Here is a 16,881-nt window from a genome sequence, read left to right as displayed (position 1 = left end):
TCTGAGTGCAATTTGCTTGGCCTTTTCCCACATTTCAAGATTTTATTTATATTTTTTACTTATGCCAATTTTAAACAGATCTTTAGTCTCTGGTTTATAGTGTCAATAAAGTGAAGAGGTAGTCACCTATTTTACTGTTCACATTCTTAAGTATTCAGAATAGTCAGAAATCTTCTTATATAACAGTTCAACATATGATTATAATTTTCAAACTGTTACTAAACAAATTGATCTACTAATTTTAGATCTTCAACTTTTTGTCTAGCTGTATAGAATTCTTTCTTTCTGTCTTCTTTCACTATGATGGGTTCAGAAGATGTTTCCCAATGGGGAGGGTCTTTATTTCCAGAAGTCCATTGGCCACACTCTTGCCATGACTCCTGAGCTCTGGCATAATCACATGATGATAGGGTTGTATTGTGCTGCGGATGTTCAAATTTTTCAAACTCCTAAACAGTCTGATTTTTTCTTCTAGGGAATGATTATTTCATTGTATGAATTTGTTGTTTATCTTTCTTATAAATTTCTTATCTTTTTCTGAAGACTTTATTTTGATGATACAGGCCCAGAGTTTGGTCAAATTCTTAGAAGAGATTTTAGTCTTTTCTACTTGTTATCTACAGTTTTACATTGCTCAGCATCCTAGATAACATACCCCAAATTTTCCTAGCTCAAATATTGTTCTCTTACCCTATAATTCTTTCTGTGTCAATGGAAGACCTATTGAAAATTTTACAGGCATTTGAGTTTTCTGCCTTCTGAAAAATAGTACACATTATAGAAAGCTATCCATGACCTTGAACTTGCCTAGTATATAGTCATTCTTGGTCATTGTTTTCTCATCTTCATACATCTGAATGAGCACACTTGTTTCTACTTAGTATTATTGAATTCAATATCAAAGGAAAAGCAGGATATCCAAGAAACAACAAATTCTAATTATTTTCATGTGTCGCTAGGTGAGATAGCCATCTGGATATCTGTATTATAAATGATGGTCTTAGTAAAGTTTGATACTTTTCTTTAATTACTTATTAAATAAGCCCTGTAGTAACTTCTGAATCTCCTTGTACCAATCACTAAACAATATTATGGATCAAAAAGCTTCTGTTCAGATCACATGGTGTCAACATTTCATTCTTTTAAATGGCAGTATAATAGAGAGGTAGGAGGCTATCCCTAACAGAGTGAGTTCTGGAAGGAGGTGCCCTTTGTACATTCATAAGCCTTGCAGATAGATGACTCTTTTGCTTTCCCTGATGTCCTTCCTTCTTATGTTTTCACTCGAACTCGGCAATGAAATACTTAACCAGTATTTGTCAATGTTTTCTCAACCCAGTGGGCAAACAGATATTTCTAGCTGTGGAATACCTTTAAAGATTTGATCTGCAATAATGAGGATAGACATCAAAATGGACTCTTCCACAGTCAAAAGTCAGTACATTTTCAGTGAAACCAAATGTCTTGTACAAGTCATAAGTAATAGTGGCATTTGTCTCCAAATGATTCTGAGTATTCTAACATCCTCAAATCTTTGTAATTTCTTGTGGGAAATGTCTAAAGCAAGTTGATTATTCAATGAATGTTTGGTTAAAGACATCTCATGAATGTGAGAAAATTCTACAGTTTTTTTCATCTGTCAGGACCAGGGAATATACTTCTTCTGGACATGAATGTTTGGTCTCCTTCTCATGTTTGTATTGGATTTTTGGCTTTCTTGTATTAGTCACTCCATAAAAAGCCATTATTTTACATGACTGTACAATGTTGTCAAATATTTCACCAGTCAAATGACAGGGCTTAAAAATGGTGTTAATGTGACATTATAACCTGAATCTTTGTAGCATCTCTGATTGATTTTCTACATAGGGAAAATGATTGTTGATAATGACCTCTCATTCTACAAGACCATAGGAAATAGCTTACTCCAAGAAGGAGCATCGCGTCTGCAGGCTTTGTCAACACAATTACTGAAGAGGATCAGTCTGTTTTTTGAGAAAGTGATATAAAGAACCTAAAGCTGCTGCTTTATTTAACTGAAAATAATTTTTTTCTCATAATTTATCCTTTAAGTATGTAAATTGGAGTGAAAGAACTGGTTCTGGTGTTACATTGATTTGTATTTTAATTCTGTCACTTGTATCTTGGAATCCTGGGTCAAATTATTTAAACTAGCTGACTTGAATTCTTTACCTGACAATTATGATAAGAATACTATTCAAATCATAGGACCTTTGTGAGTAAAATGTGGAAGCATATGAACACTTGTCATAGAACTTTGTGCATAGGACAGTCCAATGAATGTTAATAGATACTATGGTTGTTAATGTCATTATTAACACTGTTGTAATAATGAGTAAATATCAGTGAGGAAGAATGTTTATAATACTTATTTCTATGCATACTTTGTGTTCTGGAGATCCTATTTCATTTACATATAAAGAGATGGCACTAAAAACATTTAGAAATGGTGTTGATAGCCTCTTTATGAAAAAGTCAAACTGTTCTTATGGGCCATTTTTATATAAAGACTTTTAATATAAAGAAACAATTCAAATAATAATTTTTTGAAGACTATGTTGCAGGAAACTAAAGTACTGATTTCCATGAAGATAATTTCCTGGTGACTTAATCTGACATGGGAGCAGAACTTGAAGAATCTACAGGAATGAATGACTATTTAGCCTGTGCCTTTTTCATTTTGAGATTTTGTGTCAGATAAGGTTTTCATAGAGTCATATGTCTATTAATTGAATAGTGAGCTCTCTTGTTGGTAACTGAATAGCTGATTTTGGTGTTTTGGTTAAATAGAAATGTCTATATATGCTTATAAGTACCAACTGTGTATTTAACAGTTGGTTGAAAGTCAAGGTGTCTGACTCAAGTTAGATGTTTTATGGAAGACGGTTCTATATACCTGCTGCTATGGACTGAGTTGTGCCCTTTCCCTATGTTGAAACCATAAACCCAATGTGACTATATTTGGAAATAGGGCCTAAAAGGAAGTAATTCAATAGAGTCATGGCTGTAGGACCCTGATATGAAATAATTAGTGTCCTTATAAGAAAAGACACCAGAGAGCTAACTCTCTCTACCATGTGAGGACATAGCAGGAAAGCAGACATTTAAAAGCCAGGAAGACAGTACCCAACATAAACAGAATCAGCTGGCACCTTGACCTTGGACATTCCAACATCCAGAACAGTGAGAAAATAGATACATTTCTGTTGTTTAAGACCCCTGGCCTATGGTATTGTATATTGTTATGCAACCCAAGCAGCTTAATTCACCTCCCAATGGTGTTGTGCTATAGGCTGGTTTGAATGAGCTCAAGTGCCTGAGTAAATCTTTATTAGAAACAAATTTTAACAGCATAGTCCCCAGAAAAGATAATTTAAGGTGGAAAAATATGAGAAAAGTGATTAAAATTAATTTATTTTCATCTGATCCCTGTTGAAATGCTGTTTTTTTTATTGTTGTTCAGTTACAGTTGTCCTACCTTTTTCCCCATTGTTCTCCCCTGCCCTGTCCCCCCACCATTGTCCATGCCCATGAATCCTCTTCCTTTGCCCCTTCTCTTTCTTTCCCCCATTATCCCCCTCCCTTCTCCCCTCTGGTCATTGCCAGTTTGTTCTTTGTTTCCATATCTCTGGTTCTATTTTTCTCATTTCTTTATTTTGTTGATCAGGTTCCACTTATAGGTGAGATCATATGGTATTTGTCTTTCACTGCCTGGTTTATTTTTGAGAAGCATTTTGTCTGATAAGTCATAAAGAATAATGATAGCTAACATTTATTAAGCTCATACTATGTGTCAGGCACTATTCTAAGCACTTAATATATATCATTTAACACATTAATTATTAAAACAAGACTTGATTATAAATATCCATATTATCCTAATTTTGTAGATGATTAAACTGAAGTAATATGAGTCTATTTGTTCAAGGAAGTATAGTTAGTAAATGATACATCTAAGATTTAATGCAGCAGTATGGCTTCAGAGTCCATTCTAATAGCTAACTCATCATGCTGAACTACCTAGGTTAGTTGACTTATCAAATAAAACTTTTCAAAATTATCATTTGCATGTTGAACAATGTGAAAAAGATGACTTTGAGAAAATCTCTGACAGTCATTATCCTACAAAAATATCTATATCATGCATGGGTCCTTATTTTCAATGTATATTACTAGGCCTTGTTCTAGTAGTTTGGATAAAAACCTTAAAAGTGGAGTTCAGGAATCTGTGTTACTAAACCACTTATGACATTATAGTTTAAGAAAACCTAGCCCATAAATTTAGTTGTTAAACAAAGTAGTAAAATGTTGTCCTCATAAAGAAAAATACATCTCTTAATTGATGTTTCAGATTTTTATGTATCTATCCAGTTAGTATTTACAGAAGTTGATTTATATATAACTTTACAAAGAGGAGGACAGCTTTATGTGGTACACTATATCCAAAATGCCATATTCTGTGTTCCTACTTTGGTTTTCAGAGTAGTTCAATTGGTAGATTTTTAACAAGCTTGATTATCTGGAAACTCTGTTGTAAAAATGAAAGTTAGAAATGGTATATTCTGTCAGAAATCAACAGACACTAATTTGGTGTCTCATATAAGAAATGCAGATTAGTAAAAATATTGTTGATAGTGTACTTTTTATCCAGTGAACAATCCAATACAAAGAGTTCACAACCACATCGTGCTTAAGTGTTAACAGACATACAAAACTCCCCATCTCCCAAAGCAGGTCCTATTCCACTTTTGAACACTGTGAAAGATTCTCCCTTGCATTAAAATGAAATCTGTCTTTTAACATATCCCAAACTTTGGCTTCAGCTTTGCCTGTTGGAGGCAATCCAACATAGTGTACTCTATTCCCCACATGCAAGATCTTTAAATATTTGAACATAGTTGCATTGGTTCTCTTTTCCCACCTCTCCACTTTGGTGTCACCGTCTTCCATTTCTTTGCTTACTGCCCAGTTCCTATGGCAACATTTTTAAATACATGACAAACATACTTTCAATATAGTTTATAATTAACTTTTTATGTGTGTTGGAAGATTATAGTGTTGTTAACTTCGAATTTGTAATGATTTATTCCAGTGTTATATTATGATGTGAAGAAAGTGGGACCCAAGTATTTTTTCATTCAGGTTTATCTATGAATGGAAAAATATAACTTTCAAGGAGGAAGGAGTTCAAGTAACAAAACAGAAATATCATAAATCGAAGAAGACATGATTAGAAGATTCACCTACATAAAATAAGCAATATCTGTGCAGAAAAATATGAGAAAAATCAAGTGAGAGTTAGAAAATATTATCTATATATGTGTGTATATATACATCTATGAAATAGAGAGAATAATAATAAAAAGAAATATCACTTGTCATTACTATTCCATCCTCCAGTTTCAGAACTTGGTAGATGGCCATAATTGGATCAGGATGAACTCTCTCTGAGCATGGTTGCTTCTTTACCACATACCTTTCCAGCTCAGGCAATCACTTAGCTTCTAGATTACTTCAAAAGGCTAAAAGTTTTCTCTGTTTCTCAGATACTCCCTAGAATTCATTTTACATCAAGAAGCCAAATGAGTCATCTCCCTTCTTTATTTAAAATGTTCTGTTAGCTTTTTATTACACCAAAAATAAATTCCGAACTTCTATCTGTGGCCTAGGCTATGATCATTTAGTGTGCCTCCCCAATGGGAGGTCCTGCTAGGCCCTAAGACTTTCATTTTCCATCCCCCTATGCTGGGTACACTTTTCAAGTTTCTTGGAAGGTTAACTTTTTTCATCAGATCTTAGTTTGGATACCATGTCCTCATGGAAGTCTTCTCTCACTCTGCCTACAGTGGTATTCTTCTCCTAGTCATTGTTGGTCACATTACCATCTTTTATTATTTTTGTAACACTCATTATGAACTGATATTGTTCTGTTTGCTTTCTTAACCATCTGTCTTTCTCCAGTAGAACCGTGTCCTGGAAGCAGTAATGTCGCCTTTGTCTTTGGTATGCAGAACAGTGGCTGGCACGTGGCACTGACTCAGTAAACAAACACTTGTTAAATGCCTGGCTTGGCGGCTGGTTCTTGGCTGTTGGTTTCTTGGCATCCATCTACTTTCTTTCATTCTACATGATATTTCATACAGACAATGTTTTAAACAACATCTCACATTCAAGTTACCTTTCAGTGATACATTTCATCCTGTGGTGTACTCATTTATACTCTTATTCATATGAATAGAATTATTCATATTTCATAATCACTGGATATGTGAAATATAAATATCTAGACTGGAAATTAAAGGCCTTCAAGGAGTTTAAACACTAAAATAAAGCTACAACAAAAGGAGCATAATATCAGTTTTTAGACATCACAGTTTCTTCATAAATTTTCAAGATTTATTAAGAATTTTATTTTGGTTCAGCTTTGTTATGTCCTACAATACTGTCTGCTTAGCTGCAAAGAGACACATTTTCTCTCAGTATATTTAAAGTGACATCTTTGATTGCTGCCACAGGATCACTCAAAGCAGAACAGAAGAGTGCCGTATGCCACAGTCTGGTCCCTGGATGAGGAGTTTCATAGCGGACACGCTTCTCGGCAAATGTCTGGACGTGCATATTAGAATGTATTCTACCTTTTATGACAGTTGTAACACATCTCATCTGTTTTCAGAAGGTTTTTTTCTTCACTAACTGTCAGTCAGTTGGATGTAATAGATTCTTCCTATAAATGTTATTCATAAACAACACTTCACTGTAGTTTAAATCAACAGGTGAACAGCTCACTTTAAAAAGCAATGACATTTTAAAAGTTTTTTTAGTTTTTGAGAACACAGTTCTCAGAATATATTTTATGGGTTCATCATTGGTCTTGTGGAGCCCAAAAGCAAACCAATTCAGTTCAGTGATTCAAATATTGTAGACTTACAAAATACTTTTCCTCAATAAACACTAATTTAGAATATATGAAGGGAGGCAGTTCAGACATACCTTTACCAATCATTCTTTTTAATGTAAAGAATTTGGGAGTCTATAAATTAATTTATAAATTTGTTAAAATTCACAGTATGTCTTACTTATCTTATTGTTCAAAGAACTGCTTTTTATTTTTAGAGTTTCACAATTTCTCAGTTATTAAAGATTCATAATTATTTCTTTATTCATATTTAGCTGAAGCTTTAGTTTTTTTGTTAATCACTCACAATTCTATAACTTTGTTTCTATTATTTTATTTGAATTTTAGCTATATTTTATAAGCTATGGGACACTAAAAAATATATTTTTCTCTCACCCCACCATGTCACAGTTTCCAAATAATATTTGCCTCCTTTCTTCCCATATTGGCTCTTCTACATAATTACATTTCTGCAAGTGATTTCATTATTGTTTCAGTTTCCTGAGCTTAAAAATGTATTTTTTTCCTTTTCAGTTAATTCCTTCCATTTCCTCCATAATTAGGAATTCTTATTAGATCTTCACAATGTCTTAAGTTTGTTCTTAACTCTCCAATCTCCTGCTGTTCTTCACAGTAAAGAGCTAGATTACCTCATAAAACACCCATACTGGTTTCCCACTTTATTGCTTGAATAGCCATAATGTTTCATTGATTAAATATATGCTCAAACATCTTTTGCTCAAACATCTACTATTTAATCTGACCCTATTTATTTTTAGTTGTTTTACCCTGTCCATTTCCAATATGAACTCTCCACCTCAGTTCAATTTGAGATCCTCATGATCTTCCTCTATCTTCTCTCTTCTCATGGCTACTTCTCTGCTGAGAGTCAGTGGGCATGAGTGAGCACGGTTCCTGCTGGGTGCCTGTGCAGATGAGGCCACCTCTAGAACCATGGTTGAGCAGGGCTGGAGCCTGGTTCTGGGACTGCTTCTGGACCTGGGGATCTTGGGCCTGTTACCTGGAGAGCAAATGGAGTTGGCTCCCACCAGGTCCCTGGGCATGATCCTGCCAGGTCCATAGGTGGGTTCTCCATAGTTGAGTTCTTGGGTGCACAGAACTGCCTCTGGACTCTGGTAGAGCAAGGCTGAAGCCAGGTCACAGAGCTGATTCAGTGGTGGCAGTCAGGTTCAAAGTCAGTGGGTCTCTTACCAAAGGCACCAACAGGTGTGGGTCCTCCTTGGTCCTTTGGTGTTTTGGGCTGGTAGCTGGACTGTGGATAAGCAGGGTTAAAGCTGAGTTCCCAGAAGGTCAGGACTATTTCCAGATCCACAGACTGCATCACTGGCATCAGACCTGAAACATGGGTCTGGACCTGCCTTATCAAATTGGCCCTCCGTAGTCCTAGATTCCACTGGGGTTTCCCAACCTCTTACCTCAATCCCAGGGTTCCCCCAAACACAATTTTATTCATAGGATGGCTGCCAAATTGTGTTTCTGTGAGGGTATGAGGATGGGAAACTTTCTATTCCACCTTCATGCTAACATTACTCCCTATATATAATTTCAAACATAGAAGCACACTTGTTTTAACTAGTAAGGGTTTTACTAGTAAAGGTTTTATGAGGGGAAAATTATACTTTCAAAAGAATTGGCTGTCACTCAAAGTTGTCTCCTTCTGTTTCCATCTATTCTCCCTTTACTCTCTTTAGCTGCACCACTCTTTCCCTCTGGTAATCATCATTCTGCGGTCTCTATGAGCTTGTTTGTTTGTTTGTTTTGCTTAATCCCTTTGCCTTTTTCACCAGCTCCCTAACCCCACCTCCACTCTGACGGCTGTCAGTCTGTTCTCTGTATCTATGAATCTGTTTCTATTTTTTTTTAGTTTAATTTGTTCATTAGATTTCATATATATACAATATATAGATGGCATATTCTAGGATTTTATACCTATATAATTTGAAACCTATATAATTTTGTTAACCAATGTTACCCCAATAAATTCAATTAAACAAATTTTAAAAACTGATTTGGCCACTTAATTGTAGCCTCATATTTGCAGCTTATACTTTCTCTTCTAAAGTATCAACAACAGAAAGGATAGAGGGTGACTTAAGTTTGAAAGCTGGACATATGTCTTCTCCCATTTTCAAAATGTGTACGTATTTTCTCTTCTGCCTCTTCCTTCTACCTTCTAGTTTCTTCCTTTCCTGCGAATGGATTAGGAGCTGGGGGTTAGAAAGAGAAGTACTTGTCTGAATTGGAGAAGCTGTGCTGCACAGGATAAGATTAGACCAGGCTTCACCTGGTTCCATCACTAGTCAGCTGTATGATGTTAGGAACTTTGCACCAACCTCATGTTCCCTTCTATTATTCTAAGTATAATATGGTCTGCATAGCAGGACTGTAATGAGGACTAGAATAAGGGCATCTAGTAGGTACTCTCAAGTGTTCTAGTTATAATCATATTATTATAATCAGCCTAGATTATAAAAGTCTAGATTGAATTAGGAAAACTTGAGGATTGTAATTTTTCAGATTGTGACTTCTTAGACTGTGACTCTTCAAGAAGGTTGTGAATGAGTTCCAGTATCACACAGATTATCACCAGGCTTTGGAGCAAAAGTGCAATACAGACTTAATTTGGCTTTAAAACTCTTCCATCTCCCTTTCTGAGCCTTCTCTTCCTCTTGCTCTCTTCTTCACCTGACATATATTCAGTAGTATCATGGCTAACTTAGGTTCATATTCCCCTTAAGACCTATATTGCTTCATTTTCCAAATTTGTGTATCCCCTCATTGATTACATTGGAACTCGCTCTACCTGAGTAGTATTGCATTGCAGTATGCCATCTAAGTGGGAAATAATTAACAAAGAGTAAAGAGAAACTTCTTCTCCTTTTCTGTTTACTTCTTACATTATTTTCCACACTTCATTCTTGGTTCAAATGCTTTGTTTCATAGGTTGATCATTCTTATAACAGCCAGTGACTTTTCTCCTGTTTCTCTGATTTATTATAAAAATCTATCATGGTGCTTTAAGTATTCATATTGCCTTGACCAAATTCCTGTTTACTTCAATTCCAAAGATTTGTTTTTAGTACCTAGTTCACAATTTACCTGTTTAACTTTCAAATTTATGATGTATGATATTAGTTGGGTGAAGTTCATCTTTTCAAATTGTTAGCAATTTTAAAATGATCTGTGATCTTTTAAAAATTAAAGAAGTCCAAACAGTGAAGAGTAAAAAACTCAGAATTGCAAACTTTAAACTATTAGTAAAATCAGTTCCTTCATTTTCTATATTAGTAAGAGGAATACAATGATACCTTCCCAAATAATATTTCTTTTCAAACAGGTGATCAAGTGATATGGATTGGATACTATGGCATAGTGTATAACCTGGTAAAAATGTCATGGGAACTCCGAGGAGAAGAGGAACAGGATGGACTTAGAAACTTAATATGGCAAACGCTGCAGAAAATAAAAGACCATGAAAAAGATGGGCGTGTCCATATTGCAATAAATATAGCTAAGGTAAGATAAAACACTGGGCAATCCATTGGTTCTTCTATCAACAGGAAGCATGTGTCCCAAGGAGAAAGGTATGTCCACAGTCAGTATCAGTGATACAGCTGAAAACACAACTTTAAAAATTTAATGCTGACCTATTTTTAGTTAAAGATAAAAAGGTAGGTATTCTGGTTAAATGTCTTGAAGAGGGGAGTTGATTTTGGGGGAGAGTAATTGTCCTGCTTTGGACTTGTGCCTTTGAAAAGCATTTGTAGGTACAGTGACTGTGAATCCCAATTTGCAAAGGTTAACCTGGGTTGGTGTGTAATTTTCCAGCTTCTGTATTAGTAGTGAATTAATTCATTCTCAAAAGACTCTCCACTTGGATAATAAATTATTTAGTTGCGTGTGTGTGTGTGTGTGTGTGTGTGTGTTTTCTTTCCAGCATTAGACAATGTAAATTACAAATCTGGACTCACTAACACTAAAATTGTTTTCCTTAAAGTTCTTGTTTTTTTCTAGTTCTATTTAAATGGCAATATAAATTGTTTTCTTCACTTTCAAAGAAAATTGTTATAGAATTAGCTATCAATTTTTCATAAAATACAAATATGATTTTCTAGTGATGCTTTATCCAATCACTGAAAATTTCTGGTTCTTTCCAGCTTTCACAGATGCAATTATCCTAACATTTTCAATGTCCTGTTTTCTGATAACAATTATGGATATGAATTAATATGAACAAGTAAGAAGAGCAAATAAGGAATTCAGTCTGCCTAACTGATTGTCAAAGCATATGGATGGGTCATGGCATAGAGTAGCTACATTCGAGATTCTTAGTAAACCTCTGGCTGGTGTGGCTCAGTGGATTGAATGCCGGCCTTGGAACCAAAGGGTCCCTGTTGGATTCCCAGTCAGGGCACATGCCTGGACTGCTGGCCAGGTCCCCATCAGGGGGCATGCGAGAGGCAACTACGCATTGATGTTACCCTCCCTTCCCTCTCTAAAAATAAATAAAATATTTAAAAAAAGAGATTCTTATTAGAAAAAAATCTTAAACTCTGCTTTTTAACCATAAGTCTGATTTGGAATATGGAAGACTATATGGAAGATTTAGGAAATAAATCCTCCTTAGTTTCATGTACTCTTTAGACCTTATTATTGATTTTATATAAGCAGTTTCCTGGAGCTTAAAAAAATAAAAGTAACATTTCTGGCTAGTTTCTGACAGAAATAGAGAATGCTATGTATTCATCTCTCCCACTCTTATCATTTTCTTTTTGTTTTTTTCCATTTCCATGACATTTTCAATTATTTATATTATTTTCTGCCTTTGTATCTGTTTTTATATGCCACTTCACATCTCAAATAGATTATACTTTAAGTGAATAAGCCAACTCAAATTTGTCATTTCTATAATTAGAATTCTATTTATTTGCCTGTTTCCAGGGTTAATTATTTGGTATAAGGTAGTCTTTTTTCTTCAGAATTTTTGTAAGTATCTCAGATAACTACATTTGAAATTCATAAGTCAGTTAATCAAACACACTAAATATTTTTTAGATGCTAAATCCCAGTAAAGACCTATTACTCAAGCAGTCAGCACTGAGAGTAGGAGAATAAAAGCAAAGGCATAACCAGCTAATTTTTCAATGCTCAGTGAGAAGAATTCCAAAAGATGTTTTCATTTATTTTAATAGTAAATGTGTGGGGAAGGCAAGTTTTCCTCAGAGAAAATCTAAATTACACATTTCTAAAAGCAGTTATACTAATTTAGGTACAGTGAATATTTAATATAAGAAATAAGGTTATTTTATATCAGGTGAATTAAAAGATACAATTCCTTCTAGACCTGCTTTTTATAAAAGTTAGTTAAGATAGAGGCATTTGATTATTAAACAATGCAATATATGATTTATGGATATAAATGATAAAGCAGCTAGCTGGTGATTTTGAAATATTTAATTTATTTCAAATTTCCTTACTTAATACTATGATACTATAAGTATGTAAATGAGAAATTATATAAAAGCTTCTACCAAAATCTGTAAAAAGTATGAAATATATATGTGTTGAATAACTAAGTCTATTGTGCCATACTGAGTTCTATGGAGGAAACAAAGAAGTCCAAAACATGGACATTTACACAATAAATTTTACTGTCTCATCCAGAAAACTCAGTCTCCAGAAATAGCACCAGAACAATACAAATAGCTAGACCCATCAAAGTTCATGGCACAGGCTGGGAGTTCAGATAAATGTTTGGTCTCTTAACTTATTTAAAAAAAATTTAAGTATATTTTATTGATTATGCTATTACAGTTGTCCCATTGTTTCTCCCCTTTATCCTCCTCCATCCCGCACCTCCCTCCCGCTAGTATTCCCCCCACCTTTGTCCGTGTCCATGGGTTGTACATATAAATTCTTTCACTTCTCTGTTCTTATACTATTCTTAATCTCTCCCTATCTATTTTGTATCTACCAATTATACTTCTTATTCCTTGTGCATTTTCCCCTCTTCTCCTCCCTGCTGATAACTGTCCATGTGATCACCATTTCTGTGGTTCTGTTCTTGTTCTAGTTGTTTGCTTAGTTTGTTGTTTTTGTTTTTTGGGTTCGGTTGTTAGTTGTGAGCTTGTTGTCATTGTACTGCTCATAGATTTGATCTTCTTCTTTCTCTTAGATAAGTCCCTTTAATATTTAGTATAATAAGGTCTTGGTGATGATGAACTCCTTTAACTACATCTAATCCAGGAAGCACTTTATCTGTCCTTCCATTCTAAATGATAGCTTTGCTGGATAGAGCAATCTTGGATGTAGGTCCTCACTTTTCATGACTTGGAATACTTCTTTCTAGCCCCTTCTGGCTTGCAAGGTTTGTTTTGAGAAATCAGCTGATAGACTTATGGGGACTCCTTTGTAGGTAACTCTTTTCTCTTGCTGTTTTTAAAATTCTCTCCTTATCTTTAATCTTGGGCAATTTAATTATGATGTGTCTTGGTGTGCTTCTCCTTGGGTCCAACTTCTTTGAGATCCTCTGGGCTTCCTGGACTTGCATATCTATTTCCTTTACCAGATAGGGGAAGTTTTCCTTCATTATTTTTTTCAAAAAGTTTTCAATTTCTTGTTCTTCCTCTTCTCCTTCTCACACCCCTATGATTCAGATCCAATATCTGAATGTTTGAAGTTGTACCAGGGGTTCCTAAGCTTCTCCTCATTTTTTTGAATTCTTGTTTCTTCATCCCATAGTGGTTAACTGTTTATTTCTTTCTCTGTTCCAAATAATTGATTTGAGTCCCAGTTTTCTTCCCTTCACTGTTGGTTTCCTGTATATTTTTCTTTAGTCACGTATATTTTGTACCAGTTAACCAAAATAAAGGAATGAGTTGGGAAAGTGATTATTTCTTTCTCTATCTTCTTGAAGAATTTTGTAGTATTGTCATGACTGCTTCCTTAAAAATTTTGTAGAACTTGCAGGTGAAGCCACTTGATCATGGATACTTATAAAAAGGTTTTTAATTATAAAATAGATTTTTACAGTTTATTTTTCACAGTTATATACCTTCTCAGGCTTTATTTTTTTGTATTAGCTTGGCATATTTTCCCTAGAAATTTGTCCATCTCATCTGTATTTTAAAAGATATTTTATAAAGTTGCTAAAATATCTTTCTATAATAGTTTAAGGTCTTGAGAATCTCTTATGATCTTATTTATTCTTGACTTTTCTTACTTTGGCATTTATTATCTTTTTAATCTATCATGCCAAGGGTTTATGAACTTTTCTGTCCTTTGAAAAACAACTCTTGATACTACTAATACCAATTCTGTATATTGTTTTCTCTATTTCTTTAATATCTGATATTAAAGTTTATTAGTTTTCTTTTTCTTTCTGCTAATTTCCTTGCACTTATTATGTTGTTTTTTAAAATTATTGAACTAGATTACTTTTCATTGAATTATACCATTTCTCTTTCCTAATATATCTCCCTCTACACATAATTTTTTATGTATTCTGAAAGTTGTGATAAATAATATTTTAATTATCATTTGGTTCAAGAGTTTCTAATTTCTACTATTTCCATTTTGGACCATGGGTTATTGAAGTTTATGGCTTAATGCCCATATGTATGGAGATTTTATTATTATGTTTATGATTTTGATTTATTGTTCAATGTTACTGAGTTCAGTGGCAATACTTGACAATACTCTCATCCTTATATTTTTTAATAAAAAGTGTACTTTTTCTATTATGAATAGGATCATACTAGCTCTCCTTTATAAGAGTACTTTTGATAGACTCTTTTGAATATGTGGTGTACCTATCTCCATCATTTTATGTCAAGTCCTCTGAATCCTTATATGTATCTCTCTTTGGAGAACTAGCGTGTTTTTAGCCTAAAATTATTGTCTTTTCATTTGAACTCTTATTCTACTTATACTTAATGTCATTGCAATATACTTGTGTTTATTTCTTTAATTCTGTATCTTGTTATTTACTGTTTGTACCTCCTGTTTTTTGTCCTCTTTTTTACAATCTCATTTTATGCCTTTTGGGGGAAGGTTTGTTTTCATTGTCCCATTCAATCCACCCATTTACTTGTTTGATGGTTACACATTCTTTTACTTGTTAACCCAGATGTTACAAAATGACTTTTATGTACTGAAGACTACTGTAGAGAAATTTTATAATTTCCTGGACAATAAAATGGTCTTATAATATTTTAATTCCATTTATTGCTTACACATTTTTCCTGTTAAGCATTTTAATTGTGCATGTATGTGTATCTGGGTATGTTTGATGTGTGTGTTTAGATTTCAATATATTAACCTTGTTTTATACACTTGATATTCTTTAGATTCATCCACATATTTACATGTTTCTTTCCTTATTCTTTTTTCTTGAATCTGACCTTCTATATGGGATTATTTTACTTCTGCTCAAACAAAATTCTTTTATATTCTTTTCATGAGTATCTGCTGGTGACTCATTTTTCAGTTTTCTCTTACCTGAAAAAAAATTTTATTCAATTTGATTTTGAAGCATAGTTTTATGACTAAGAATTCTATGTTGTTATAGATATGACCTAAGTTAAATGTGTAATCAATTGTTCTGTTTATTTTTTTTTCTAGCCAGTGCTTTTCCCTTTAGTCATAAAGATTTTTTTAAGTGTATTATTAGTTGGTATATTTTTAATATCAAATGCATAAAAACAAATCTGTACTAGGTTTCAGAAGTAATAATGTCTGAACTAATTCCCTTAAATTCTCCAAACCTAATTATTCAAAGACCAAAGTGACTCGTATCTGTGCAGTTCCCTGTTTTTCTCTGACGTCCCTGTGCTTACTTATCATTCTGCTCTGTTACTGCCTTGTGATCTGATTTTCCTAAAGTTCACAGCTGGAAATTCTCTCCTTTTATGCTTAATTTCTCTGAGGAAAATAATAGTCATATTTATTTCAGATTTTAAAAGCTGCCTTCTTAAGGGAGTTAATAATGATACTGTAGAATAAGTTAAATAGCTAAACAGCAAATATATAATAATAGAAAGCAAAACAATTTCAAAAGATAGAGCATACTTTTTAAAAAAATGAGCACATTTGGTCTATAGGTTGAATTTCTGAAAGCAAATATTCTGGATTATTAAAACTATATTTCCTTGTCTGAAATAGTCTAAATACTTTCTATATCAGTATCTTTACAAATGTGTTTAATTTTATAGTAAAACATGATTGTGATAAGCTCAAAATTTCCTTTCTTTTTTGGGGGGCGGGCACTATCATGGCAAGACTATGATAATAAAACTACAGAGGTTATTTATCCCTGAACATTTTTAGTTTTTCTTAATAACTTACTAATTCCTACATTCCATGGAACCAGCATATTATTGCTCTGTGACAGCTCCTTGGGCAGTACGTTTTATAGTATAAATTAGTTAGAAGCTTTCTTACACAGTTATAAAAACTCTGTCAGTCCTCATGTGCTGCCTCACTGCTCAGCGTGAATGGAGACTATCTGAAAAGAATCTATGCAGAGAAGGCTTGTGTCTCAGATGCTTTGAACTAAAATAAAATATACATTTTACTCCTCTTTCAGTTAATGCTAATGAGTGTTTATAGGACAACCTTTATTTTTTCTTTCCTTTCCTGACACCTGGGTCCCAGAACTTACCTCATATAAAGTAATCACCATATTACCTATACAGAGTGCAGACAGAGCCTCAACTGTAAACTAATGGATAGTGGCAAGGATTAATTTTTAACGGTTGAGTGTACTTGAATTTTTATGAAATTAAGTAGACATTTTCTTTTCATACTTTAATAATAAATATGCAATTCATGAGATAAACTGTTGAACTTAATGAATAAGAATTTTTACTGAATATGTCCATTTATCTATATAACTGGAAAATCCATTACTAACTATATCATGTGCTCCTGTGTTTTGTATGTTT

The 16,881-nt window shown here is 33.7% G+C and overlaps 1 protein-coding gene across 1 annotated transcript in view; it reads left to right on the top strand.

Annotated features, from left to right (window-relative positions):
- TMEM232 (transmembrane protein 232) overlaps nt 1–16,881 on the top strand; it is a 170,154-nt gene that overhangs the window by 58,825 nt on the left and 94,448 nt on the right. The window contains 1 exon segment of the mRNA XM_045838057.1: nt 10,275–10,453. Coding sequence (XP_045694013.1) covers nt 10,275–10,453 — 179 coding nt within the window.

This window comes from Phyllostomus hastatus, unplaced genomic scaffold (genome assembly GCF_019186645.2).
Source record: "Phyllostomus hastatus isolate PE091 unplaced genomic scaffold, TTU_PhHast_1.1 phas_contig_254, whole genome shotgun sequence".
NCBI lineage: Eukaryota > Metazoa > Chordata > Mammalia > Chiroptera > Phyllostomidae > Phyllostomus > Phyllostomus hastatus.
This window is presented reverse-complemented; position numbering and strand designations above follow the sequence as displayed.